Source organism: Vidua chalybeata, chromosome 7 (genome assembly GCF_026979565.1).
Source record: "Vidua chalybeata isolate OUT-0048 chromosome 7, bVidCha1 merged haplotype, whole genome shotgun sequence".
Lineage (NCBI taxonomy): Eukaryota > Metazoa > Chordata > Aves > Passeriformes > Viduidae > Vidua > Vidua chalybeata.
This window is the reverse complement of record NC_071536.1, coordinates 26,946,128-26,974,108: the sequence shown is the minus strand read 5'-3', so window position 1 is coordinate 26,974,108 and position 27,981 is coordinate 26,946,128. Positions and strand designations below refer to the sequence as shown.

Below are 27,981 nucleotides of genomic sequence, written 5' to 3'. Positions count from 1 at the left end.
TCTCAGTCATCTCTTCAACACCTCCCAGAGTCTGCAATGTAATCTTGTTATATATTTGATAGAAAGGTTAGTTACTGACACTGAAAATCAGTGGCTGGCTCATTCAAGAATTTGGAGATTAGGTATGCTTTTAGAATGCTGTAAAAATCAATAACAAACAAATATGAAGCTCATTTTTTCTTTTTATTATCAATAGTAATACAAATCAGTTGTATTAGCATGATAATGAAAAGTGACCAGTTTTACAGACATTAAAATGTTTGTGCAAGTTAGAGACAAAGCTCTGAAACTATGTAAGGAAAAAATTAAGAATTTACATTGTATAGTATAGCATACATAGTTTAGAGGCAGTTTCATTAAATCTTGCAATCACAATCACTTCCTCTACACTAAACTTCTCACTTGGTGTTAGAGATAACACCTTCCCCTCCCAAGAGGAACACCTGCCATTTCCATGAAGTGTGGAGATTACAGTGAAAATCATAGCTTTTTTATTTGTTCCTCTTCCCTCCTTCTCCTAACTATGAAGTCAACAGGAGGTGAACACTGCAACATATGCTTATAGCAATTAAGGAAGGCTTCTGTCTACATAGGCTCTGAGCTGAACTGATAACAGTATCCTCTTCTTGAGCAAGAATTGATAGACCTGTCAGGCCCAAGAACTGGGTTAATGCTTTGAAAAGCTTTAAAAAAAGATCTGGGTGAGCATTTAGTTAGATGCATATCCCCCCTACATACCTCTTACTGCATTCCAGATCGTAGTTTTGTACCTTGGACCTGAAGTATTCTTGAGCATTATACTTAAGCCAGACAGGACTCAACTGGAACTTCAAATTGTTATCAACATCTTACTGAAGTTTAATGCCCAGTAAATGTATGCATACATCTTTCTCCTCATCGAGCCAAGTGTTCCCCTAGAAACTGCAGCAGAGGTGTATCAGTCTGTATAAGAACACATATGGCACAAGTCATTGAAAACACACTTCATGCTGCATCTGTATTCCCACCTGGAGAGATGCTCCTCTTCAAGAGTCAAGTCTTCCTTTGCAGTCCTGGAGTCCTGCTTTTTTTCATATTATTTAGACCTTGTTATAACAGGGGGTTGTTTGCTCTGCTCAAACCAGAAAGAAAACTGGAGCACTTGACGCTAAGCCACATATGGAAGATTGCACGTAGCAGTAAACAGTTCATGTTAAGCCATTACACAAGAATAATACTTGAATGCTTAAGTGCAAGTGCATAGTCAAGTCTTGCATGACCTCCAGCTGCAAATATCCAGTTACCTGCCTACAGCCATGCTCCAGAATGATTTAAGAGCGCATTATACCAACAAAGAGAAGCCATGGTTTTTAATTACCCAACGTGCAAAGGCTGATACAACACCTCAGCTTCAATCCAGCCTTCAGTCTCCTCAGCTACACAGCCAGGCCAGCAGGCAGGCACACACCCCCTGCTGCCAAAGTGATCCCTTATTTGACGTACCTGACCCCAGTTACGCAAAGCTCCATTCACACTGCTCACAGGATGCTGTGCCATGTTATATTCACTCCACTCAACCCACCTGATGGTGATATCCATTGATGTCCAGTGAAGCACACCTGGAAGCCATTTAAGATCCCCCAAATCATATTGCCCCTATTCAGAAGGGCATACATTCAGGCACTTCCACCATGAGGTGGAGATAATAGGATTTCAGTCCAGGGGACCAGTTTTATTGCCTTTCTGCTACAAGTCAGAAAGCTTGCTGCCCACTGTTCCAAAGTAGGCAAGGTAGCTGCTTTGTTTATTGTGTTTTCAGCTGTAAATGGCAAGTTAAACTGAGTTTGTTGCAAGTAACAGAAGAGGAAAACTAAAAAGCTGCTTTATATCGTCTCCAGGCCTACTCTTTCTGGAGCAGGTGACAAGAACAGAACACTGTAGAGATGCAGCATCAAGCCATGAAACAGCAAACACCTTCTTCCACGTAAGTCCACCTCAGTGGCATAGCTTTATCAGTTGGAGAAAAAAAAATAACCTGAGTGAGAACAGCACATGGACTGTAAGAACACAAGTGAGAGACTCGCTGTTCTGAGAAGAAATTCATCTGTCCTATCAAATACTGTCAGGTACTTTAAGACTATAGAGATCAAAGGTCAAGGCATGCAAGTCTCTTGTGCCAACATAGCTGAGCTGCTCATTGTGAGCTTTGCTGAACTCATTATTCATACAGCAAGGACAGTTTATTCAATTTTGTTATATACATTTTACAACTCGACTTGGAGGGGCTTGACCTAGATAAGCTTGTAATGTGAACTCAACTGTTGTTTATCCTTTAGGTTAATTAAGGACTTAACCTTTAAGTCTCAACTAAAACCAAACTAACTGAGTTGCCTTCCTCCAGAAGAGGACATTCATTTTCTGTATGCACATTATACAGTCAGAAATGGACTTTTATCCATGGAAGTTCAAGAGGAAAATTTGTTAGATGTATTAGAGCTCCCAGTGTCCTATTAGGTGCTTAGGCTTTAGACACAGGTGAGACAGCTCAAGTGACAAGTTTTGTAAGCCAGCAGGCTTCCAGCTTCTGCTTCAAAAGACTATTGGGCATTACAAAGCCAACTTCACAATTAATGATACTATTCACAGAGAAGCATTTCCAGACCTGGTTAACCTTTCTTTCTGCCCATACAAGATAAGAGTAACAAAGAAGGAATTTAATTTGACAAGAATGAAGATTACAGCACCTTTTATTTAGTACAGTTTCCCCAATCCAATGAGTTGCCTGACAAGATGAACTAGTTATGGAAGACAATGAGTTTGTGGTAAGTCCCTGTGAAACCTCAGGTCAACAGAGGTTCTGATGTAGATAACACCTTACTTTTTTCAATGTTCAGAGACAGAATGCACAAAAGCAATCTAGTACATGTGAAAAAATATTTTTCAACCTCAAATTACAACACTAAATACTGAACAGTATTCACTACTCCATCTCAGGAAGAAAGACCATTAGTTAATTTAGTGCTGCAGTGAGCTTCATTGAACAACCATTTAAATTACTTTCACCAAGCAACTGTGTTTTAAGCATCCAGTTACCAGCAAGATACAGCTACTCTCCAAGTTTCTCTACTCTGTGGAGGCAGAAGATAGCCATAATTCATTGAGAAAGTCCACAACCAGAAGAGTTCTTTTCCACAGTGACAGAAGTGATTTTTGGCAACTGCACTTCAGTTAAACTGCATCAGAAAGTTCATTTCATTCAGCTGACAACAGAACCTGCTAAGTACTGACTTTTCCACTTCTAGACTGTTTTTGTTGAACAGACATGACCACCACTGCATAACTGACAGCAAAACTCATCATGTGCTAGGTTGCTGTGAATCAGGAACAGTACATATAAAATTAACAGTGAGTAATAGATGTGGCAACTGCTTAGCTTCATTTGCTTTTTGACACCATACAGTTCACTAGCCAGCTAATCATTGAGAGGTAACATATATGCCTCACCTATTCCAGGTCATGATTGTGTGATGGGACCCACCCTTATTCACCATTTTCATCTTCAGCAAGACAGGAGACAGATGCAGATGTTCTCACTTTCCAACATTATCATCACAAGTGTTCCAATATAAACATAACTCATTAAATCATCACCTATTTCCACTATTCCAGTACAAGGGAAGGGAAGGAAGATAGATGTAAAGTGTAATTGAGTCAAGACAATACATGGAAGAAACCCAGGACAGCATTTCAGGGAGATGATGATAATACTATTCCTTTTGAAGAAAGGCTTACAGTCATTTTCTCACCCCATACCACTAATTTAAGGATGAGAGGACAGACCCCAGCAGGGAATGCATCTAGCCTGTATTTAAATATCAATTTTTGCATTTCCTAAATAAGTCTGAATTGAGTCCATAGGCTTGATTCATGAATGCTGTATTGACTAAGCAGAACACAGAAGAAAGTTTGTTTTGAGTTGACTCTCAACTGTCAGTTGCTATTTCTTACATGGAGTGTGGGCAGGAAGTCAGCAGATTTCAGTGTAAGAAATATCAGTGACAACTAAGAGAAGATGGAGACTCAAACCCTTTACTAGGTGTCATCTAGCCTTTCTGCAGTTTGCACCATCAAGGAGCGCAGCAACAGCATGAAAAAGTGTTTGAACCTGAACAGCTGTGCTGGTTAAGGCCAATAGAGGTTCAAGAGAAACACAGAGAAACATTAGAAGGAAGTTAATACAAAAGTACATCGTGTAACCAAGCAGAAGGACTGTAGTTCTGAAACTATTTCTAGTTTTGAAAGCTGGAAGATGGAGCCCATTTCAGTTTAAGGAGGCAAAGGTTTTGTTGGATACCAGAAATGGTTGCAAAGTTGTTTTCACATTTTAAAGGTGTGATATGCAAAGCAAAAGATAAGGGAGTCAATACAGACTTCCTTTCATGAATCCAGCCCTATATCCTTAGTGGTATTTTATCCGTGCCAGCTGTAGATAGATATTTACAGTTCCAAAGCATCACAGTAAGCAACATCTTTCTTTAAAGCTTTTCTTGTTCTTGCCACTTTTCTTGCCATTCTTGTCTTTGTTTTCTGACATTTTCTTTGCTCTTATTTCTCTCATTAAATCAAAGAATACCTAGGAGAGAAAAATAAAGAAAGATTAAACAACATCAGCTGCCAGAAAGCAGATGAAAACTACTGTATTCAGCAGCAAATAAAGATGTAGAACCACACTGTACTCAACACAGCAGTAGTAAGTTTAGACAAAGATTCCTGTGACAAACTCAACGTAAGAATTATGTAGTGTGTCAAGCAGTGACAAAAAGCTGCACAATCTTACCTGGTTATCAAAAAATTCAACAGCTCTGTTTTAAGGGATTTTTATTAAGTACCATTCTTGCACAAAAGCAGCATTCAGAGCTCATGAGAACATTTGTCTAACTAGCAAACTTTTCCAGTGCTGTTAACTATAGAAAGCAGTTAGTCCAGTCTTTTCCATGCAATTACTATTCTGCTTGGTCTGTAATTACAAAGGTGCAGCATTCAAGTGACAGGGCACAAAAAATTCTCAAAAATATGTTCTAAGAAAAATTCAGAGAAAGTCATGCTTCCTTTCATGTCTCTCTAATGTTTTCATCCAAAACTTAGGCAATTTCACCCCTGTATTCCTGATGTCTAGGTACATACCACTTAAGATGCAAGAGCTGTTTTGCTGTACAGTCATTGAGTATTTATTTTTAGGATTATTTTAAAATATTTTTATTTTATTTAAAATTATTTTAATGATTACAGAATAAGAGTTTAGCATCACTCTGTAGAACTAAAGTGTGTTTTTTTTCCAGAGAACTCTCAAGCCTTTGATACTTGGAAACAAGACCATGTTATTGTTCAAAAGTAGATTAGTTTGTAATTCAAAACCCTCTTAAGTTTTTTTTTATTCTGCCCCAGTACTAACACACAATCACCACAAAGAAAAATATGTTCTTGTACAATGCACCTAACAGTGCTTATACAGAGGATAACCGGTATGCCACATGAGCTAGCCAGTGAAGACCTGTAACAACAAATCTAGATCCCCATGCTAGTACACTCCAGACACACAGCTCCACTGCTGTTAATCTCAGCTGATCAGAAAACTAGTCTAAATATAAAATAGGCTAGCCATTCACTAGTAATATGAGATGTTTATAGGAAAAATCAAGTCTAAATATTCATGTTTCACTACATCACCCAGTTTATGCAAGTGACTGTGACTTCACCAAACTGAAATTATGCCACGTTCTTTAAATCAAGACATCTCAATTCAAAAGTTTCATATACTGTAGTTTTAAAGAGAGAAGGAGTTCCTGCCAGTAGCTTGTGCACCAACAGCATTTCCACTAGTGAACTAATATAGAAGAACAGGAAGCTGTCTAGAAGAGTGCAGCTAGCTGCAAGTGTTCTTTATCCAAAGAGAAAACTGCTTAAAATTTGTAATCTTTAAACAGATGCATATTAGTAAGACATATCTGGAGCGCTTAGGATGCAAACAGTAATTTCATATCATCTTCTGTGAATTGGTGAAGTAAAAAGGCACCCTTTTCCTCAAGAATTCCTCACTACAAACAAAATAAAGGGGATGACTGAAATTGATTTGTCCTCTATACAGGACAAACACTCCATAGTCATAATTCATTTCTCTTCTAGAATATCCCACCACCACTGTTTATGCAAGAAACCAGCAGCAAAATAACATGAGAATAACTGTCTTATACCACCAAGGACAAGCCAAAACAGGACAGGGACACAGCAAAAAGTTCTTCTCACAGTTGAAAGTAGTCTTAGCAGAAAACAAGAATAAAATTTTTAAGATTAACCACGTAGCTTAAACACGTAGCTTTATAGGGAAGGGGGAACAATTTCTAATTGTCCATAGCTTGTTATTTGTTGGTGTCATTAGAAGGACACACCCTACAAACAAAATAAGATACTTGTGTAATCCTAAGAACCATTTACCCAAAGGACTATTTTAAAACTATTGGTTCAGGTACAAACAGTTAAATGTTTGTAATGCTATTGTAATGCTATAGCATTAACTTGTTCCAGATCTCAGGTTCCCTTAAGCTAGGTATGTGCTTAAGTGCACACATTCCAGTAACTTCATTGTTTTTTTTTGGGTTTTTTAAAATAAACTAGGCTTTCAGAAACCAAACCGTGGACTTGCTTTTGTCCCAGCAAGAGTCAGCTACTAAACAAGCAGTGATGATCTAATTGAGCAGATGTCATTTCTCTTACCTTATCTACATTCGCTCTAGTTTTGGCAGAGGTTTCTACATACTGCACCCCCCATTCTTCTGCCTTATTTCGAGCCTCTTCTACAGGCACTTGTCTGCGCTCCTCCAAGTCAGATTTGTTTCCCACTACCAGTAAAGGGATTTTATCCTCTTCAGCCTTCACACGCAGGATCTGTTCCCTAATGCATGAGGTATTCAAAATAAAAATATCTGTGTTAGTTGTAGCAACAAAACTCCCACACTTATGTGGAGTGGATCAAGTGGTCTGTACATTATTAATGCTTACAACTGGGTTTTTCCCAGCAGTTGGACACACACTTTAAAATTATTCCAAGATTAGCATAGTAATGCTATGGGCTTTACACTACTGAAAGCCTCACACTTCCAGGAAGGCAGTTTTACCATTTAGTTAGTGAGTAATCAGGCTCTAGGAAAGAAGAAGAGTATGGCAGAAGAGCAACTGGCAGCAGGAGTTCACACTTGAATGAGGAAAAAGAGTACAAGTGCCATGTTTGCCAAGTTCGATCTTGGCATTCAGTCACCATCTTTAATTCACAGTCTGCATCACATCTCTATATAGGTCTGGGCAACATCAAGTCTTTGCCAAGGCAGTAGGTTGCAAACAGCCCAGTAGCTGGCAGAGATCATTCCTAATGGCTACCTCAACTCTACCCAAAGAAGAGAGTTACTACACAATTTTGAACTAAAACGCTAGCAACCTTCCTCCTTCACAGACTCCAAGAAGATATTCCAACTGCCAGCGTTATCCTGTCATGCTAAGAGGATGTACCGGTGTCCAGGAAAGGAGATGGAGTGATGTTGCATACCAGTCTCAGTCTGTACTGGGGTAAAACACAAGCTGAAACCAGACTGACACATGCTGCTGTCCATTTAGGATGCTGGAAGAAATCTACTACTCTAAACTATTTTTAAATAGTTACGAAGACCTAAACGAGGCATGAGCATAGTGCTACACCCTCTCATCTCACCAAGAGAGATGCCTGCATTTTCCATCTACAAAATAACAATGTAAGGAGAGTACATGAGACTCTAAAATAGCATTAACACTGAAGCAGACAATCTGCTGTTTCATTTAACTGCATCTTCACACATTTTCAGATTAAAGAGGCACTGAAAGCAAACACTGAATGCTTAGCATCAGCAGGAGAGCTAGGGTTTAAAGACAAACCTATTGTTTGTTCAGTATTCAACTTTTTCATAGTGTTAGAATTCTGGAACCTTTTGCTCTGCAGCAAATAATACCACTCTGCAGTTTGGCCTGGGATGCTGGTGACTCGTACTACCCATTCCACACTCCTTCCTGGACCAAGGAGCTGGTTCTTGCATATCAGCCTAAATATTCCATTTAACTATTATCACTATTTGTTTTATTTCCAAACCATTGAAAAGTAGGAGATTCTGCATCACAAAGCTCTTAGGCCCTTCTTGCCCATCTTCAGGGCTAGCATTGCTTTTTCATTGTTTTGCTGGAATCTTGAACCAACACACCATTAACCTAGTTACAGAAGTCTGACAAAAAAAACCAAACTGCCAAGATAAATACTCCTACTCTCTTTCATTCAAAGCCTTAAGCTTTGGGTTTAACATTATATTTCACTTAGGCACATAAGCCAAAACCAAATGCTTCCACTTGTCTCATTTTCTTTGTGTTCTTTGAGTGCTACCTGACCTTTTCCTCCATCTTACATCAGTGTTAGCACTCAGTTTTGCAGTCCTCTAACAGCTGGAACTGTTGGCTCCTTTCAGAGCTGCAGTTAGAGAAAACTGAGCTCTGCTTATATGTCCCATGACTGTCAGCCTTCTGAAGCAGAACAAAGTCACAGAAGTATTATGTGAAGATGGACTAGTATTTTTATATCTCATGAAAGATTTTGTGGTCTTCCGCTATTGTTGAAAGAGTATGATATGTTAAGTTCTGGTGTGCAAGGGGAGTTTGCCTTAGCTTTAAGGAAAACCTAGAAGTAAGTGTCCTCAGCTACAGCACTTCCATTACCAGTCAGTATCTGTTAAACTTGTACCACTGAAGCAAAGGGAACATAAGGCAGACTGATAAAGAGCTTTTATTCTGACAAGCATAAGGAACTCTTAAACTTTCCCTATGCTTTGGGAAGTTTTCCTTCAAGTTATACAGCTGTTCCAGGCAATCTCCAGTTTACCTTCTACTGAAGCAACAGGTATTATCAAAAAGAGTTAGAACACTTGCCCTGAAGAATGGGGCTACATGGATTCTAAAGCCAGAGTAGTGGTTTAAATCCTTTTCTATTTACCCCCCACACTACACAAGCAGTTTCTATGGTCAATCTGGTGCCAATTTTTACATCAGAACTGCTAATCCCAAGAAGAAAAATGGAAGTGCTTACTACTACCCTGTGTCTTTCTAGGAATACATCTGCCTACAATAGCAATGCTTGGCTGCCAACCCTTGTTTGGCACCAATCCATACCTGAGAGTGGAGGCTAATCCTTCCCTTCCTTAAAGCACCTGCTTCTAGCAGTAAGCAATACTGTGTCTGAAACCTGGCCAAAAGACAGACTTAATTCCAGAAGTACTGTTCTAAGATAATTAAACTTCACATCCATGAAGACTGAAAATTGGCTGGAATATGCCTGTTTTAAGAGTCCAAGAATCTGTTACTTGCCTGAAGTTGCTGCTGACATAGTGTACTCATAAGTTGCAGGCACAAAGATGACTAAAGCCAGAGGCTGAATATTGTGGTTTAGGTTATCAGTTACTGAGAGCAAAATGGTCAGGTGTCACTCTTATTGATTAAATGGTAACAAACAAAGAATAAAGAGATGTAGCTTTTAGGCAGAGTTGTCAGAGCAACACAGGAACTGGATAACTTCCCCTGGCTAGGAGAGAAACTACTCACCGAAACTCTGCTGTTGCTGTGAAGGATTCGTGCTCTGTTATTGAAAAGACAAGAAGAAACCCTTCCCCACTGCGGAAATAGTTATCTCTGATAGCTGCATAATCCTCCTGTCCTGCTGTGTCCAGAATGTCTATCTGAACTTCTTCACCATCCAGAACTACTTTCTTTCTGTAGCTGTCAGCCTTGGTAGGTTCATAGTCTTCTACAAACTGACAAGAAAGGGATCAGTGTTTAGAATTACTGTCAAACAGTTTCAGTATTTGTCCATCTTCCTTCTTTCACTTCAGTGACATTTAAATTCCCCAAAACCTTCTCATAATTCAGTCAGCCACTAAGTTCCACTGCTTTTTTTTTTAGTGTTACTATTAAAAGCAAATTATTTAAGCCCTTAATACATCAAAGAGCCAATTTGCCTAGTCAAGTTTTGCTACACAAAACATGTCAGCAACTTCAGTACAATTTAAGAACAGAGTTGCAGTATAAGTTACCAGCAATGTGCTGACATTATCTAGATCTCCCACTTTAAGAAAATGCATTTGAATATACTTCAGGAACAGGTATCTGAACTTTTAACAGGTGTAGATGAGAGCATCCAGCTGCTGAACACAACGGCCTGTTCCATAATTACACAGGCACATACTTTTAGTCCGTTCAGTATTGATCAGATCCACAAAGTCACTGCCAGTTCAACTGCCAGTTCAACTTAGTAAACTTCTCCACACACATCCAGCAGAGAAGTAGAGAGGTAAAGAGCTTCTCAGCCTCAGAACACAACAATTAAGCCCAATTAAGCTGGCTGGCTTTCATTAATGACTGACTACATCACCTGTTCAGATACTTACACTACTATAGTACCTATAGATAAATACTAACTTTGAACTACAGGTTTATGTATTCCTTCACATACTAATGTGGGCTGCCTAATCTAGCTTCCTGTATACCAGTATGGAAGAATTCATGCTATGAACATACCTACTTCATCACCTGGCTCAGAATGAGCTAGTATGTTTACTTCTGACTTCATCCTTAACTGACCTAAATTACAAAATTAAAGTTCAACTCCAAGTAGTAACAGCTTCTGTACACAAGCACCCATACATTATGCATGACTTCTGAAGACACTTCTTTTAACAAATAAGCATCAATTTTGTCACCTTTAGCCAGAGATGTTCCCAGAGGATACATCTTCCACCTTTCTACATCCTGCTCCTGCCAGCTGGGTCATCTGGTCTTTTGCTCATCACATTTAGTTCCCCTGTCCCACATAAAAAAGCTTAGCAAGCCATATGAATTTGTGCTTTAGAGAAGCTGAACCGAAGTTACTTACCTCATCATACATAAACTGAAGTGTGAGGGCAGATTTACCCACACCTCCACTGCCAACCATAATTACTTTATGGAGGGCCAAGGAACTCTGGTTCTTACTCTTGCTGGCAGCCATTGTCCCTGCTTGCCACAGACGAAGTGCCAGGCAACCAATCAGATCTGCAGAGAAAAGCAGCACAGTCACCCATCCATGGCATTGGTGACATCAGAGTAGCATACAGGTAAAGTGTCTCACAAGTGCTGAAAGATCAGATTAAAGCCCTGCCCTGCAAGCCTAAAGAATGGGCAACTCCAATGCACTGGCATGCAAACCATGCCTAAAGTATGAGTAGGACAAAGTATTAAAACAAATGCCTTCTATTTGTGACAACAGTATGATTAATAAAAGTGGCAAAGGTTTCTAACAAGCTACTCTTAATTTGTAAACCCAGCCTACAAGACTAGTGTCTAGAACAGTTTCTAAAGAAAAACTCACTCTTTCTCAAAAGATATGAAAATAAGTGTTTTTTATTATTCTTGTTATAAGGCATTACACCTTTCTAAAATATTTCTTTAATGTTGATACAGCTATACCTTAGATCTGCTCATAGGCAGAAATCTGGCTTTTGATCTTCTCCCTACGTAGGCTAAGAAAACAGCAGATATACACAGTAAATTGGCAGGAACAAGTTGCAAAAGCTTCTAGCAAAAAGTCTCATAACATGGCATTACCATTTATTTTACACTCTTCCTGCCTTTTGATGCTGCAAATCTAATTTGCTTAGAAAAAAAAATCCTGCTTTACAGAAAAAAAAAAACCAAAACCAAAAAAACCCCCAAAACTTAGTTCCTATTCTTCTCCTGATTTTGCTAAGCCATAAAGAAGTTAGCTTCAATAAACAAGCCCTAGCTAACAAGCCTCTGTTTGTGTGTTATGCGAGCCTCGTAATTAAATACTGGAGGCTCCTTAAAAGTAATACTGCCTTTTTTTTTTGGTTGGTTGGGTTTTTTTAAGAGTAGCTGGACACAGTAGTTGTACCAGAAGCACAAGCAGCAGCTGCCATGCTGATTAGCACAAAGCAGCATCTCTATGGACAGCACACTGAAGATAAAAGCAGAAATAAGTGAAACAAAGATGTGTCACCAGTCAGGATTCCCACACAGAATAAAACCCAAATATGAATATTTCAGACACATGATGTTTATATGGTAGATGGCAGGATAGAGATTCTTGTGCCCTTGGAGCACCACAAAGGACCCCAACTGCTCATATCCTGGCAGAGACCTGTAAGGAGACCAGCAGACCATTCAGAAAACACTGCTACAGGAAGTGGCTGTACCAGCCTTGATTTACAGCAGCACACTTTATTCCAGAAGCACAGAAGCAGTGGACCTTCCAGGAGTCTCAAATTTACCTGGACATGATTACTTTCAAAAAACACTGCAACTGCCACATCAGCAAGTATTACTGTATGGAAACACAAGGCCAACAGTAGAAGTTACTGAGTAGTATATTGGAAAATTGACTTCAGGACAAACAGCTGGCCTAAACAAAATTAACAAGAGACTAAGGGATCATCAGCCTACAAACATGCCATAGGATAATTTAGCTTGGAAAGGGACCTTTGGATACTGTCCAGTCCAAACCTCTCCCTGAAAGAAGTTTACTCCGTGCAATCCAGTTTATGTGCCCTGCATTCTGAGACTGACAATTTCATGACCAGTCTGGACAACTGCCCTTAGAGTACACTGACAGCAACTATTTTTTTTCCCTTGTCATGACTTGATGTTCTGAAAAGCAACAAATCAAACTAAGTTTTCATTGACTCATGCATACAAGAACAAACATGCCAACAATTAAGTGCCCTCAGGACAGCATTTTCAAACATCTGAGCAGAAGTATTTTTCCATGCAGAGTTTTTTACTCACACCTGTTTGCTACACACATTTAGTACAGCAATGCAAATTAATCATCTTTAAGTGCTCATTCTGGGATAAACACTGGTAAGTGAAGACAGATATTTTCCTCTGTTAATCTTCTCTATTATGTTATACATCAGCTCCCTCATCCAGGACACTCCTTAGTACAGAAATGGGGCGTTACAATTCCTACTTCTCCATAGGTTCTCCCTGTACAGCACAAACATACATTTGTTGGGGACAGTGAATTCAGCCATTGCCACAGAGACTGATTTTTAACTCTAAGTCACCAGAGAGGCAAGAGAGAAAGAGAACATTTCCCTGCCAAGGGAATGTGAAAAAACACAACAGGTAGCACCTGAACTCCAGAAGTTGTTGCTTTGCCTATTGTCCACATAGTCTACAAATAATAAACTAGAATTCAGCTTGCTTGGACATAAACACCCAAGAAACAAGAGCTACAGATTGGCCACACAATGAGACAGTTCAGGGACTTTAAGTGTTATAAAAATAACACAGCCTGCTCTTAAATTGTAGAGAATGCTGCTTTGTCCTAGCTCAAGAGTAGTCTGGCTTTCACAGTAGTAGATAAGCTGCTTTCTGGAGTGTGACCCTTAGCTACTTTTCATATAATTGTGACTTGTTTTAACCTGTGAGTATTCTTTTATCAGAGATCCTAACATTGTTGTAACTCTTGCGATATCTAATACAAAGTTTTCAAATTAGACATTTTTTCTGGCATCACAAACTTAGGAATATGTAATAGGCAGCAACACTAAGTCCACTGTGCTATGCAACAACAATAAAGGCCTAATTTACTAATAGCCAAGAGAAAAGACTTCTCTTTCTGTCAATACAAATAACACATCTTTACATGGTCATGGTAAACGAACAGTTCTATTTTAGGAAAAATACCAACAAGCTTGAGTTCATCATAAAGGTAAGTGGAGGGAATATTTAAATCTTCCTTCTCTATTCCACCCAAACAACGGCCTGTAGAAACTGCAAGGTCAGCCTTACACTATTACCCGATTCATAATCAAAGTATAATATTAAACAAAATCCATCCAATAGCATAAAAATTTACAGTTTGATTGCACCTCAAGCTCTTCATGGCCAAGGTTACTTGATCTTCCCTGCAGAGCTGTTCCAAGTGCCACTCAAATATTTCAGAGGATCAGGACTACAGGGACCCCATGAATGCAGCAGTATGCTCACAACACAGACGCCCTGCAGTGTGCACGCTGTGAGGTCCCAGAAGCTGCACACAAAGCAGCTCTTCTTCGGTGGCATCAGAAGGAGCATGGCCCCCTCCAGCCCAGAATAGCCAGGCAGTGAAGAGGCAAGAACAGAGGACAAGGCAAGGCTGAAGCAGTGTGACACAGGATTAACAGTCAGTATCAGTGCAGAAGTACCAGTGCTTACAGAACAACAGGCTGACAGCACATCACTGCTTCAGAAAGGGGCATGGTGAGATTATAATAGGAATATTCTAATGAAACAAGAGAAGGCATTGGAGCCAACTGTTTATTTTTATCGGTACCTCTGCAGCCCAAGAAACAGTTTACACAACATGGTTCAAAGCTCACTTCTAAGAGTTCCTTGAGGTTAAAAAAAAAAAAAAAATTAAAAAGATCTATTAACACAAGTGGAAGCTCTCTCCTCTTATCTCTGAGTAGGCAAGGATGAATTTTCTTCCTATTCTGTACATGAAGCATCCTTGAGGCAGTCAAGACACTGACATTAATTCATCTGTTCACAGAAAAAGAAGTCTTGGGAAATCCAACACTTCTAAAAAAAAGGAGCAGTGTCTAGAAGAACCTGTGACAATTGCAGTTGCTTTAAAACATTACTCAAGTCCCTTCAGTTTAAGGGGCATAGATTTAAGGCAAAGGGTCCTTAAGGCTGAAGAGCTCACTCTGAGTAGGTGTCCAGACAAGACACCTAATGCTGTGGCAAGATTCCTCCTCTCCCCTATTTCTCTTTACTTGTTCTTTGGACACAGTTTACTTTCCAGCAAGATCCATTCTCCTCTGACAGGACAAGAAGCAATCCATTGGGCAGTCAGTCAATCTATTTAACTTCCATCTGTAACTTTACCCTGGGGTCTAATGATACCATGTTGAACTTCATATGCTAAGTGTCATAAGGTGTAAAAAAAACCCCAACCAACAAACAAAAAAACCCCACCACACCCCAAGCCTTCAGAAAGTTTATCTGAGGGAGTGAGGTAGGGGAGGTGGTTTCTTCTGGTTACCATTCACCCTGCTTTGAAATAAACTGCTAGATGCCATGTCAGAGAATACACTTTTTCTAGCAGTCTTTCTTCTTCAAGAGAATAGAAGCAATTACCTGTTTCATCTGTTTTCAAAGATAAGGATTAAGCCACTGACTTGATAATGCTGCATTTATTCTATAATAGGTAACACACAGCCTTATGCACAATAGGAGCTTTGTGATGCTGGTGAAAGATGCTCTTCAGATCAAGAAAGGAAAGTTACACCAGGCACAGGCTGCCCACATGAAGCACAGGGTATACAATTCAAACCATAGGAGTTACTAATCAGCTGTTTTGATTTACACTTCTGAAGATCTCTACTTGGCCACAGGACTAACCAAACCATGCCACCTTCAATGTAAGATATATAACCCTAAACTCACCAGCTATTTCAGCCTTCCTTTGTAATTGTAACAAATTACAATTTCTGCAAGTTAACTAAAGCCCCCTGCACAATGTTGTGTCATTCTTGGCTGGTCCCGTGAAACTGAGCACTTCAAAGCAATTGTTTATAAAACAGCTTAGTAAACTGCTTTTTCTCCACCCTCTCCTCAACCTAAACAGTAAAACTGCTCAGAACACAGTTTACTAACAGGACTGGTTTACCTAATACCAAGATTCAAAGACTATAACTGAATAACTACATGTGTTTCAAACCAGACCACACTCACATCCCTGTTTATTTCACGTGCATTAAGACACCACAGCTGCAGAACACTCGAAGGAAAACACTCTTGTCCCTTCACAAGAAAGAAACTTTGCTACAGTTCATCCAAGTACATAAGGAAAAAAAAAAAAAAAAAAAAAGAGAGAAGCTTCACTAAGTCTACCTGTTTTCCAATAAATATTCTACTGCTGTAATAAAAGAATCTGAGACCCTCCAAAGGCTTTAATTGGAATTGCTGCTAGTTCTTCCATTCACTTTGAGATTTAAAACTGAAATAAAGCTCTAAGCTCAAAATTGCTGAGATCAGCCCTTGTTCTCTTGCTGTGCAGCTGATATCTTTGGACATTTCTTTTCATTGCTATCCTGCCACTGAAAGCAGCCATTCTTCGGATTTTAAAACAGGATTCTAGAAACCCTTAGCCCAATAGCTTGACAGAGGAGCTTTGTTAAACCCTTCAGATACCTACTTTTAAAGGAAAATCTGGGTATTCAACCTATTATAAAGACTTAAATATGATGTCATCAAAAGCCAGCACAGAAAGAACAAGGTTTGCAACGGTATTTTAGTGATCCTCATTTATCAGAATATGAATTAGCGGCTTTGAAATGTTTGGTTCTGTGATATGCCCATAAGAATGCAGTCATAGAAATTCCCTGGATCACAAAACTAATTAACAATCTCACTGAGCTATGAACTGTAAGAGCTCCTCAGCCATTCTGAGGTTACCCAGAAAATATTTAAGTACTGAAATTCCATTAGCTTTCAATGGACTGTAAATGCTCCAAATGGTAATTCAACTAAAAAAGCCCATTTGAGATTAAGTGGCATATTTAATGTCACTGAAAATTTTAGGATATGCAGGCTGAAAAATTACAAATGCTACTCTGTCTTTTGCTGTGCTATCATCTTAACTCTTGGCATATATCCAGTTAATGGTTTCCAAGCTAAACAGAGATCATGATGTGTTTGGTAGAAATTCCTGATAATAATAAGAATAATAATATCCTTCCCCATGTAATACTGGATGTTTCTACCTTCTTGGTTGTGCTTATAGATTTTTCTGAGCCATGTTTAATTGGATCAAAAAATTCATTCAGCTTGAAATGACTCCCAGAGCACATTGGAGTAGTTTTGCAGTCCCCATTTATATCACCCATCCCCTGTGCCTCAGTCCCCTCTTTCTTGCCCCTGGCTGTTCCAGCCCATCTCCTCCTGCAGCAGAGCCATTCAGCACAGCCCACTGGGCCTGTCAGTCACATCTGCAAGGCCACACACACCTCAGTGCTGATGTGAAGGGAGTTTGCACAACTAAGGCCAAAGAAGGTTTAGCAGCCAAGCAGTTACTTATACTGCTGCAGAAACAGGGCAGTTGCCTGACCCTGATCACAATTCACTCCTTACACAAGGGGCAGCCCCACCCTGCTGCAGTGGCCAGGCTGAGCACTGGACTGAAACCCAAGGCTCAGATTTGCTTTTGCTAATCAGGCATTTTCTTTCCCTAATATCTACTAGTAGACTTGCAATTGCCACAATAAGGACACTGGAAAGGAAACAAAACAGATTTTGGAAACTTAATACTTTATAATATCAAGATGAAAAATAAGAATTTAAGGCAAGGAACTACTTTACTCTATACACATGAAGGGATGTAACCTCTTTATATAGGCTAGATTCTTGTTCAAAGTGGCAATAACCATATCCCTAAATATTACAGGAAAAAACACAGAATACATACATTTACTTGATATGCTGAAAGTTACATAACACCAATTTCAGTCAATTATTATTAGTTACTAATCCTGCCTAAACCCCCCAGAATTGTTTGTACACTTACAGATATTGGCTATCATAAATATGCTCTGGCAGGAGCTACATATACACTGCTAACTAACAGACACATGAAGCAAGACCAGGACTAGCAAGTTCACTATGTTACAGCAGTTAAAGGTTAAACCAGAACCTGAAGCCAGGTCATTATTGTTCTCCATCTCCTACAAGGCTAGGGAAATGACAGGCACAGATTGAAGAACCATTTCGTTTCAGAATTTCTTTTCATGAAAAGAATCAGACTGGAGTATTAGCTTCCATAATAAGACAGACTGCAGACTGTGAGATGAACTTGTACTGCAGGAGAGACCCTAAGACTTGCTCATCTGGAAAATATCACAGGGAGTATAAAAACAGTATTTTTAATATAGTTGTGATCAGGAGCCCTCTCTGCATGCATGAAGAGGACACAGATATCACACTAAAATATTCCAACAGTATCAATAACATCAGGCATCCAACCAGTGGATACCAGCCAATTAGGATTAAGAATCTCTGTTAGAGACCCTGGTCTCCATACCGTATCTTACTTTTCACTATTTCACACATTTGCATGCAAAGCCATCTCCAGCTCTTCACTTAGACTAAAAAAGTAAGTAAGATCAAGTGATTTTGAGAAGAGTGGACTGAGTATATGAAAGATTTTTTGGCACCTATAGTTATGTAGAACAGGAAGAACAAGAGACTCCCAGGTGCATTGCTCCTTTAACTGATGATTGTCCCTGCAACCTACAAAGTCTACCATGCTGCTCTTTCCGACAGGTTATAGCTAGACTTGGATAATTCCATCTTTTAAGGCTGTGTTCAGATCTGGACCACCACAACAGTGATCCATTTTAAGTACAAAATACCTGTATATACTCACATTCCCCACAGTCCCCTCCATCCTTGCCAAGCACAGTTTAACTCTTCTTAAAAGTTTTCAGAGATGCATCCATGCAGCTTGGAAAGCAAATCTGACAGCATTTAATTTACATTTACTTACTAGATGAAATTCTTAAATATATGCCCTCTCATTCAGTACAGGACCATTCTAGATTACTTATTACAAATAGACATTACCTTACACATCAGCAGTAATCTCAAGCCAATAACCTTGCTAAGAATAATCTTGATGTCTAAGAAAAACTGGAACTAAATCCTGTCCAAGTCTGTAGCAAGGTTACAACCTTCAAAGATTTAGTGACAGGAAAGAATCAGTCTGATCCATTGCTCAGAAGAGCAACTCTTTAAAGCAGCCCTTTAAAACTCGGATCTTATGCTGAAGTGAAATATAAGCAAATATATATCCCTGTTCCTAAGGAACTTAAATATCTGAATTTGTTTGTTTGGGGTTTTTTTTCAGTTGTTGTTTGCTTGATTTTGGTTGGCTATTTATTTTTACAATTCCATCAGAGTGAAAGAAAAACAGCCAAGTAACTTGTTTCGGAGCAATAGCTCAGAGAAGAAAAAGGACTTCCCTCCAACAGTGTTTTTAAGGCACTGGAGAACACCCTCCCCTACCCCCCACCCCCCCCCCAAAAAAAAATCACATACATCTGTATTTAAGTAAATACGGTTTCAATGTCATGCTATAAAGCTAATGCTCTTAACAGCCAGGTATCAACAGTATGAAGTGATTGTCATTGCATGTAGGCAGTATATTTATAGTAACTGCCTCATTGATGCACAATAGCATGCAAGCATCATAGTTACATAGAGTTTTATGGGGAAAAGTAAGAAATCACTCTCCACATTATTTTCCATATTACTCAGTACAGAGCAACTAGTAGGGCGTATGTAGCACCAGATAGAATATACTCTTTATTTCAGCAAGGTAGTGTTACCTGGAGAGAAAGTCATAAGATAGTAGTGCCATTACAGCTAAAACCACTTCTTCTGTGGGGAAATATCTAGCCAGACCTCTCCGAGTACTTTCAGAAAGCCTCCAAGTCTAATATTAACACCCAGAAGACACATTGCAGACAGACTACAGCAGAGAAGGATCTACCATGTTGCTCTTACCCTACAAGATCTTGCTAGAAAACCTGACCGAATTCTTCTACAAGCACAAAGACTGAGTTAATACCATTAATCAGTTTTTCTATGCTAAGAGTTTGTCACTGTGGCGGTAACAGTCTAGTTGCCTAGGGTGAATTATGACACCACTGTTCACACTAGTTAATTTGGCTCATAGAAAAGTGACACTCAGGCAACAGACTTGCTCAACAGCCTCACTCCCACTGACTTGCAAAGTGTATTTCAACTCCACTTCCTTTGAAAGCTCACCCATGCAGAAACATGTCCATCTTTGATACACAGCATACATGAAGTCCACCAAACCACTAAGAAACAGTGGTGACATGCTTCAAATAGTTAATCTCATACCAATTTTTAACTAGCTCTCCAGAAGCCTAACAAATACAACAGCCAAACATCTCATATCACACAATCAGTGTCTTAAGTGGCACACTGGAGCTCAAAATAACCAAATCTCATCTCAGTACCACGTTACAACATGGTTTCAGTTACTTCAGTGAAAAAGATGCACAAATATAATCCACAAGGAAGTTATCACTACCACTGATTTCACAAACTACAACAAATGCCAATTCAAACAAGAAGTGTGCTACAGAGTTTCAAGAGCTCTCACTACTGTTTCCCAGTCCTGGGGCTGTCAGACCCAGCCCATTGGTCCAACAAACATGGCACCAGACACTGCAGACCTGCCACAAGCTGCTACTGTTGCTTCCCCAAAGGATGTATCTCACTAGATCATGCTTCCCCAGTGAACTAGATGACTGGGATTAATCACAATTCCAAACATTATTCAGGTAATACTGGAAGAAGCAAATGTGCCTGCCCATACAGTTACATTCCTTGCTAGCAAACTGAAGTTAATATCTCATGCTCACATCTCCATTTGAGGAAATGTAAGCCACTGTTGAGACCACATTTGATGCAGATAGGCAAGTAATAATCTCCCACCCTGAGCTCACTCTTAACCATAGAATCCCAGCTCCCTAGGAGCACTCAAGAGATCACCTTCCTATAGCCTATGAAGGTACTTTCCACTATTTTAAGCACTTCACTGACTTCACTGCGGGGGTTCACAGATATGTACTGTGAGTCACTAAGCTCCCTCAATCAGGCAACATCACACAAGTGTCAAACATTAAACCTTTCTCTCCATCTTTCAATCAATCACACAAAACAACAACATCACACAAAACAACAACAGTGACATTTAGCAGCCATAATTCAGCTGCTGTGTTAAGTCATCTTTAAATAGATTTCTTTACTCCAGTTTCCCCAATGAGGTAGAGAATACCATACCAAGGTATTCCGCACATGCAAGAAGCCGCCTTTTTACTGGACTAGGAGCAGATGTTTTCAATAACAGTTTTCCAGACTATTGTAGTCCTATACTTTACATCAAAGCCAAAAGCAGTATTTCTGTCCTCAAATGGGAACTGGATTATTACACCAGTACAGGGGTCTTATGCAATTTCAGTATCCCTATAGCTAGGAAGACTAAAAAGCTGTGGAGAGCTTTACTTATGGAAGAGGTGCTATCCTTGATCTCCCTTCATAGAGTGCTGTGCCTACCACTATAAAAACATTTACAGCCAAATGTGTGCTCTTCAACACAGCCTCCAGAGTGCTGTAGAATTAAGAGTGGCACGATATAACATGCATGGTAACTCTAGGTTTGAGTGGCAGACTATTAACTCAGAACCACTTTACTTCAACACAGAGAATTAGGACACATTTAGCTTAGGACACTTCCCTTTATGACCTAGCAAATGACAGGTCACATGAACATACAGAACTAGTGCAGAATATAAACTGTGCATTTATTCTTGTGTGCTCCTGGAGACATTTCCTATCTCTGCAGAGCACTTAACCAGAATAAAAAACCTACTATTCTGATACACAGCCAGCTCATCTCAGAGCTCATGCCTTTCCGGGAAAATCAGCACAACACGTTGCCTCCATACACTAATACATGCAGTACAGGGAACAAGCTGGAGACTTTGAGGGTCTGTGTGTAGCTGCAGGGGTTAGAACCTCACTGGGACCACAGAGATGAGCTGGGATAGCTCTCATGGCTCCAGTGCTGCTGTGTGGATGGCTACAGGCTCTTTAGGACAGACAAGCAAGGCAGGAGAGTTGTCTTTCCCATAAGAATAGCTGGAGTGCACAAAGCTCTGCCTAGAGATTATAATGAGCCAGCTTATGGGTCAGGAGTAGCAGTCAGCAGGAGGACTGGACTAGGCAGTTCCACAAGTGTCTTCCAGCCTCAGCAACTTTTAGTCAAGTCTGTGCCCAGCAATGCAATTGCTATAAATCTTATCTGTGGGAAGGCCCATTTTGCAACTTGCACAAGTAGTACAGCAGAGCTAGAAAACTTAAAGCCAATCCATCATGACTAACACTTTGTTAGAAACTTTATCTAATACTATAAAGATGCACAGTATCACCACCAACTGGTCTGCCTAATAATTTTTTAATCAGTTTCCTTCCATTAAAACTTCATAACAGATACAACCAATAAAGCCTACTTGAAATTTAGCTTGCCTTGTAAGGCAAACTTAAAAGTAAATTTCCAACACCTGCAGAATTGTTTAAAAAAATTATTATTAAACTGTGTTTTAAAACATGATAAAGTACAAAGAGAGATAGGAATATGTGCTTGAAACTGGTGCTGTCTTTTGAAAGATCATTTCCTTAAATTTCTTGGGTAGTCTATTTTATGACATGGTAGTTAAAAGTAGAAAGCTGCCATAAAAGCCAGTCAGTGAGACTTCTTGGTGAGTACACTAATAAGAATTCCTTATCTACCCAAAATGAGATCTCACAGTAAGCCAAGAACACTAAATAGCAGAAGAGTACCATCATGGAGAGGAGTTTTTTACTGCAGCAGCAGTTTAGTGGAAAGGTTGTATCACAGATCACTAAATACTTTACAATTAACTCATTTTAATCAGGGAGCAGCTTCCCCAGTTAGCAAAACCATCTCTTTTCCGGAAAGCTGAGGCAACTGGCATGCAACTTGATCTAAAACTACTTTACTTGTTAAATGTCTGCTTTAGACTGGTACCCAAGACAGCATCCTCTGGAGCAGGGTAGCACTAACCTTATAAAGCATCTACTTAAAAAAAAAAAAAATTGAAAAAGCCACTTTAGTGTGTGTTCTGCAGGATGAAGTCCAAGGTTCAGGTAGTTCCTACAAATAATCTTTTAAAGTGCTTTCTCAAGTTAGATATAATCCTGTAATACAGTACTCTATAAGAATCTTGTCTATAAAGTGGGATTCTTTCCTTTATTAAACCTGTGATTCAAATCACCAGCTTGGAAAAAAAAAAAAAGTCATCAATATTAAATCCAAGTTGGAAACATTCTTTAATATATCCATCTACCATGCCCAAAATAGGAGCTAAGTCTAGGTCTCCAGTACTTTTCTGAAAAAAAAAAAAAAAAATCTTTCACTACAGGTAAAAATATATAAAGAAAGAGCTAGAAACCAGAGAAATCACAGCATCTGCTTAACTCAGCATGTTCTCAGCTTTCCAGTTCTATGCTTTGACTTCAGATTAGTTTTGACACATTCCAAATTTAGGAAGAGCATAATAAATACTCCAGTTTCGCTGCATTATTAGTGGCCTAAAACATTTCACACTAATCACTTCAACTGACAGCAACACTAATTCACAAAGTAACAGCTGACAGGATTAAGTCTTTAACAAATGCTTATAATCCCAGAACTGATTTTTTCGGTCTTCGACTTGTGATCCAGCAAAGATTCCTAGTCAGGACTGCATTTCCATTAAGTCTCATATTCGTGTAATCAACCATTATTCCTTTGTCAACAACTTCAGCAAGGAGGGCTAATGGCTCAAGGGTCCCCAGAAAACAGTTGAAGTTCTAAGCGAGCACTTTGTTTCCATAAAGAATCAAGTAGCTACTTACACATCAGCCTAAATAACATTGTCACATTACAAGACTCCATGACTTTCATTTTGACAGGTCTTGAAAAACACATTTGCACATCTCAAGCACAAGAGACAAAACAGATCCTCTAATATTACTATTAAAGCAGTATTTGGGAGAACATGAAGAGAGAAAGCATGACTTATACAGACTTATCTTCCTTAAATGACAAGACAACTTGATATTTCTGGGGCAGGCATGGAAGAAGTTGGTTAGTTCTTTTTAATGAGCTAAAAGAGCTAGTAACAAAATGATTGCTCCATAGCGGCTCTTAGCAAGGACTTTTAAAATACATGTTCTGAACCTCTACCAAGACACAAGCATCAACTGTATCATACAACAAAAGCCACAAAATTGACTATTACCACTAGGAGAGTGAAACAACCAAGACAGTTTGCTGACCTTGCTGTTCCAAGCAATAGCAGGCAACAAGCAATGGAATCTTATCACCACTGCTTGACAGTGATACAGAACAGTTAGCAGAGACATGGTGCTCAAAGGTGGATGAAGAGAAAAAAATCTAAAAACTGCAGGTTTTTATCAGTAGGATGGTATTTCCAACTCAAGACAGAATGAGTTTGAGAATATAAGTTGCTATATAACCTGGTTGATAATTAGGATCAGCACATCTCCTAAGTGAGCCATGCAAAGTTACTTGAAGTCAGGCACCCAGGGACTGAAAAGCATCAAGCACCTACATTTATCTACTTCTGTGGCCTCCCCAGCCACTGCCTTTCACTCAAACCCCTGGACACCACTACTGCCATCCCAAGTGGCTTGCTACAGCAACAGGCACAAAACACCTACTGACCTCAGGCACTGCTTATCTTGATACCACTCTGCACTTGCATTCCCATGGGTGTGCCACAGCTGTCATGAGAAACAGGCTCCCTCAGTACCCCTGCTAAAAGAGCCTATTAATTCACATGAATCCGTTGTGTAATAGAAAGCAATTCATTTAATCAGTCACACGGAGCTTGAATCTAGTTCGTAGGAAATGATTGAGTTACTGTGCAATTATCCACTGCATGGAAAGTGAACAGGTTTACAGAACAAGAACAAACTAGGAACCAGATTCCCAAATCACGATGCTACAGCTTGTTCCGCTGTTTCATATGGTCATTTCTGCTCTATTCACAGGACAGTTTTGTTCCATGTGAAGCTTGGACCCCAACACTTCCTAGAGAAGCAAGTAATTTTATCCAGCATTCGGTCAAACAACAATAGGTGCAAAATCAATTAAGCAGCTGAAAAGACTTAAGAGTCCAAATGAGGCATTAGATCACAGAAACTATAAACCATCCAGGATTTCAGTGTATATGTCCAAGTGGTCCAGGCAGTGTCCCATCATTACTGACTTTATTTGATCAAAATGCCTCAACTGCTCTTCTACCCAGATTTCCAGTACCACTGCACTGACAATTAGAGACAAGGTTGAGAGTTTTAAAGGATGGCCAAGAAAGGATATTGTCTGGTCAAATTAAGCTTTCAGTTAAGAGCTTTTGTAAAGCATTCTACCTAAATCTTTAGACTAGAAATTACTCTGCAGTATATACATAACACTAGCAAAAATAGGTCAGTTTCACTTTCTTCCAGGCATGCAAAACCGAATCAAGTTTTGGCTTACTCCAAAAGAAGTGAAAATAAACAATTTACTGCTAAAAGTCTAACACAGGAAACTTGTTTACAGGACTAATCTGAAGGCTGTTCTATTCCTAAATGAAGTATTTAATAGAAGAAATAAATGCAAAATATTTCACCATGGTAAGTTGGTATGATTTGATCACAAGCAAAAATGCAAATAGTTAAAATTATTCTAGCAAGTCTGCTATGCGTGAATAAGTGCAAAGATGCTATTGTCAAGTAAGATTGAGCTGTTACTATTATATTCGCTATAATAAAATTATTTTCACCCTTCAAGCAAATCACTTCCAAGAACCACAAGTCTGGTTCCAATTTGTTAGTTCCTGCTCTTACTTTAACAACTTCAGTTGGGGGGTGGGAAAGGGAGAGTCGGGGCAGGGAACGTTTAAGACATTAAGAAATAAAGACAGCTTTTCTTGAAAATCATGTACCTCTGAACATGAGGACAGGCACCTCCCTGTCCCTCAGAAGAGAAATGAGGATCTTGGAACCAGAGAAGAACTGTTAGAACAGAACAGTTTAATAAAAGCAAAACCCAAAACTACTCAGACTGCACACTTCAGCTTTGAAAATGGCAAGGCTGCTCCTTGTGCAGGTACAGTCTCCTTGTTCCCTTCCACCATGAAAATGCCCAGGCACAGTCAAGGCTAAGTCTCCTGTTCTCAGAACAGAATCGATTCAACAGGGCTCCAGCAGAATGACCGAGTTAGGCCTCCACCAGCTGTTCAGGAAACATGACTGGGCTGCTTTCTCTCACCTCACTCCCTGCCCTTCTCCAGGTAAGGTCACACTCAGGCACCACCCTTCTCTTCCTACAAGATCTACACGGGTAAGGCTGCAGGGAGAATAAAGATGGGCAGAGAGAGAACATACCCAGATAAAACAAATAAATACCCAGGAACTTCTGCTCAGCTGAGACCACCAGCATCCCAAACCCTCTGTTTATCTCCCGCAGACGAAACGTTATCACTTATCCGACGGCACCAAGGGAAGGCAGGGCAGCCTGCACTAACGCTCAAGGCCAGCTCCTCCTCGCCCTTTCCCTCCCCCACGTCCCACTTGTAGGATAGGAGCCACAGTGGTCCCCGGCTCCACCTCAGCCCAGCGCCACCGGGAGCCGCAGGAGCGGCCGAATCCACGAGCGGGGCCTCTCGCCTCCCACTGCGGCTCCCGCGCAGGCCCCACGGTCACCGGCTGCCCCCGCTCTCCCCTCGCCCATCCCCGGTGCTCTCCCACGGCCGAGGAACCCCCGGGTAGAGCCGAGGGGCTCTCCTCGCCCGACGCACGCGGGAGAGAGGAGCTGCCCCGCACCGCCGGTGACACCTTCCCTCCCTCCCTCTCCGCAGGGCGCGGATACGGGGGCGCTCAGCCACATCCCCAGGTTGCGGCCAGGAGCCGGCGACTCTCGCCTGCCTTCGCCGAGGGCGCGCGGCCGGGACGGCTGAGGCCCCCACCAGCCCGGGGTTGGGGGATCCCGAGGTCGCTGCTCGCTCTCACCTGGGGGCTAAGGCCCGGCTCCGCACGGCGGCTCCAGCCCGGCTCCCGTGTCGGCTGTGCCCCCCGGCCCCGCTGCTCCCGCTGCCGCCTCGCCCCGGCTCTCATTGAGGGAGCAGCGCCGCCGCCCGCGCGCCCCCGCCGCGCACTTCCGCCCTCGCCGGCGCCGCTCCCGCCAGGCCCGGCTCCCCGCGAGCGCGCGCCCGCTCGCTGGTCACGTGGAGCTCATGAACCAATCAGCTTTGGGGCGAGGCCGGCGGAGGCCGTGAGGGGCGGGCCCCGCCGTGTGAGGGGCCGGTCCTGCCGGCGCAGCGGCCGAAAGGGGCTGCGCGCCCCACGGCCGCCTCCGTCTGTACCCCCGAGCTCTGTGCAGAGCCCCGCCGGGCGGCTGAGCCCGTAAGCCCCGCGGGCTCGGTTTGACCCAAAAGAATCACAATCATTTAGGTTGGAAAAGACCTTTGAGATCATCGAGGCCAATCTATGACTAAACACCACTATGTCAATTAGACCATGGCACTGAGTGCCAGGTCCAGTCTTTTCTCTAAACACCTCCAGAGACGGTGAGTTCACCACCTCCCTGGGCAGCCCATTCCAATGACTAATCGCCCTTTCCGCGAAGAAATTCCTCCTGATGTCCCACCCAAACCTCACTTGGCACACTTGAGGCTGTGTCCTCCTCATCCTGTCCCTGGTTACCTGGGAGAAGAGCCCGACCCCCACATGCCTACAGCCTCCTACCAGGGAGTTGTAGAAAGCGAGAAGGTTCCCATTGAGCCTCCTTTTCTCCAGGCTAAACACCCCCAGCTCCCTCAGCCGCTCCTCATTGTACTTGTGCTCCAGACCCTTCAGCTTCGTTGCCATTCTCTGGATTCACTCCAGCACCTCAATGTCCTCCCTGAACGGAGGGACAGAAGGGGACGCAGGATTTGAGGTGTGGCCTCACCAGAGCTGAGTGCAGGGGTAAGAGAAGTTAGGAAGGGCTCTGTCTTAAACACATCACATATTTTAGTGTAAATTCTACCAATGGATGCAGAAATTAACTCTGAAGTCAGAATGCAAAGGAATGGCAGTCTCCCTGATTTGGCTTATACAGGTTGGGAATGCTGAGTGCTTTATTAAATCATTGAGCCACAATCCTATCATGTGTGCACAGCATGGAGCGGTTTTCACTGCTCAGAAAAAGAAAGTAATGGCTGTTGCTGTATTTACTGTGATTATTTCTTCAAGTCT

At 41.0% G+C, this 27,981-nt stretch overlaps 1 protein-coding gene across 1 annotated transcript; it reads right to left on the bottom strand.

Annotated features, from left to right (window-relative positions):
- Positions 1-164: 164 nt before the first annotated feature.
- On the bottom strand, positions 165-26,909 carry RALB (RAS like proto-oncogene B). Its single transcript, XM_053947256.1, has 5 exons — positions 26,755-26,909; positions 10,970-11,127; positions 9,643-9,851; positions 6,751-6,928; positions 165-4,612 (listed from the first exon to the last, which is right to left on the bottom strand). Exons 2-5 carry the CDS (start codon positions 11,081-11,083, stop codon positions 4,493-4,495), a joined length of 621 nt encoding a protein of 206 aa, XP_053803231.1. The 5' UTR covers positions 11,084-11,127; positions 26,755-26,909; the 3' UTR covers positions 165-4,492.
- Positions 26,910-27,981: the final 1,072 nt, after the last annotated feature.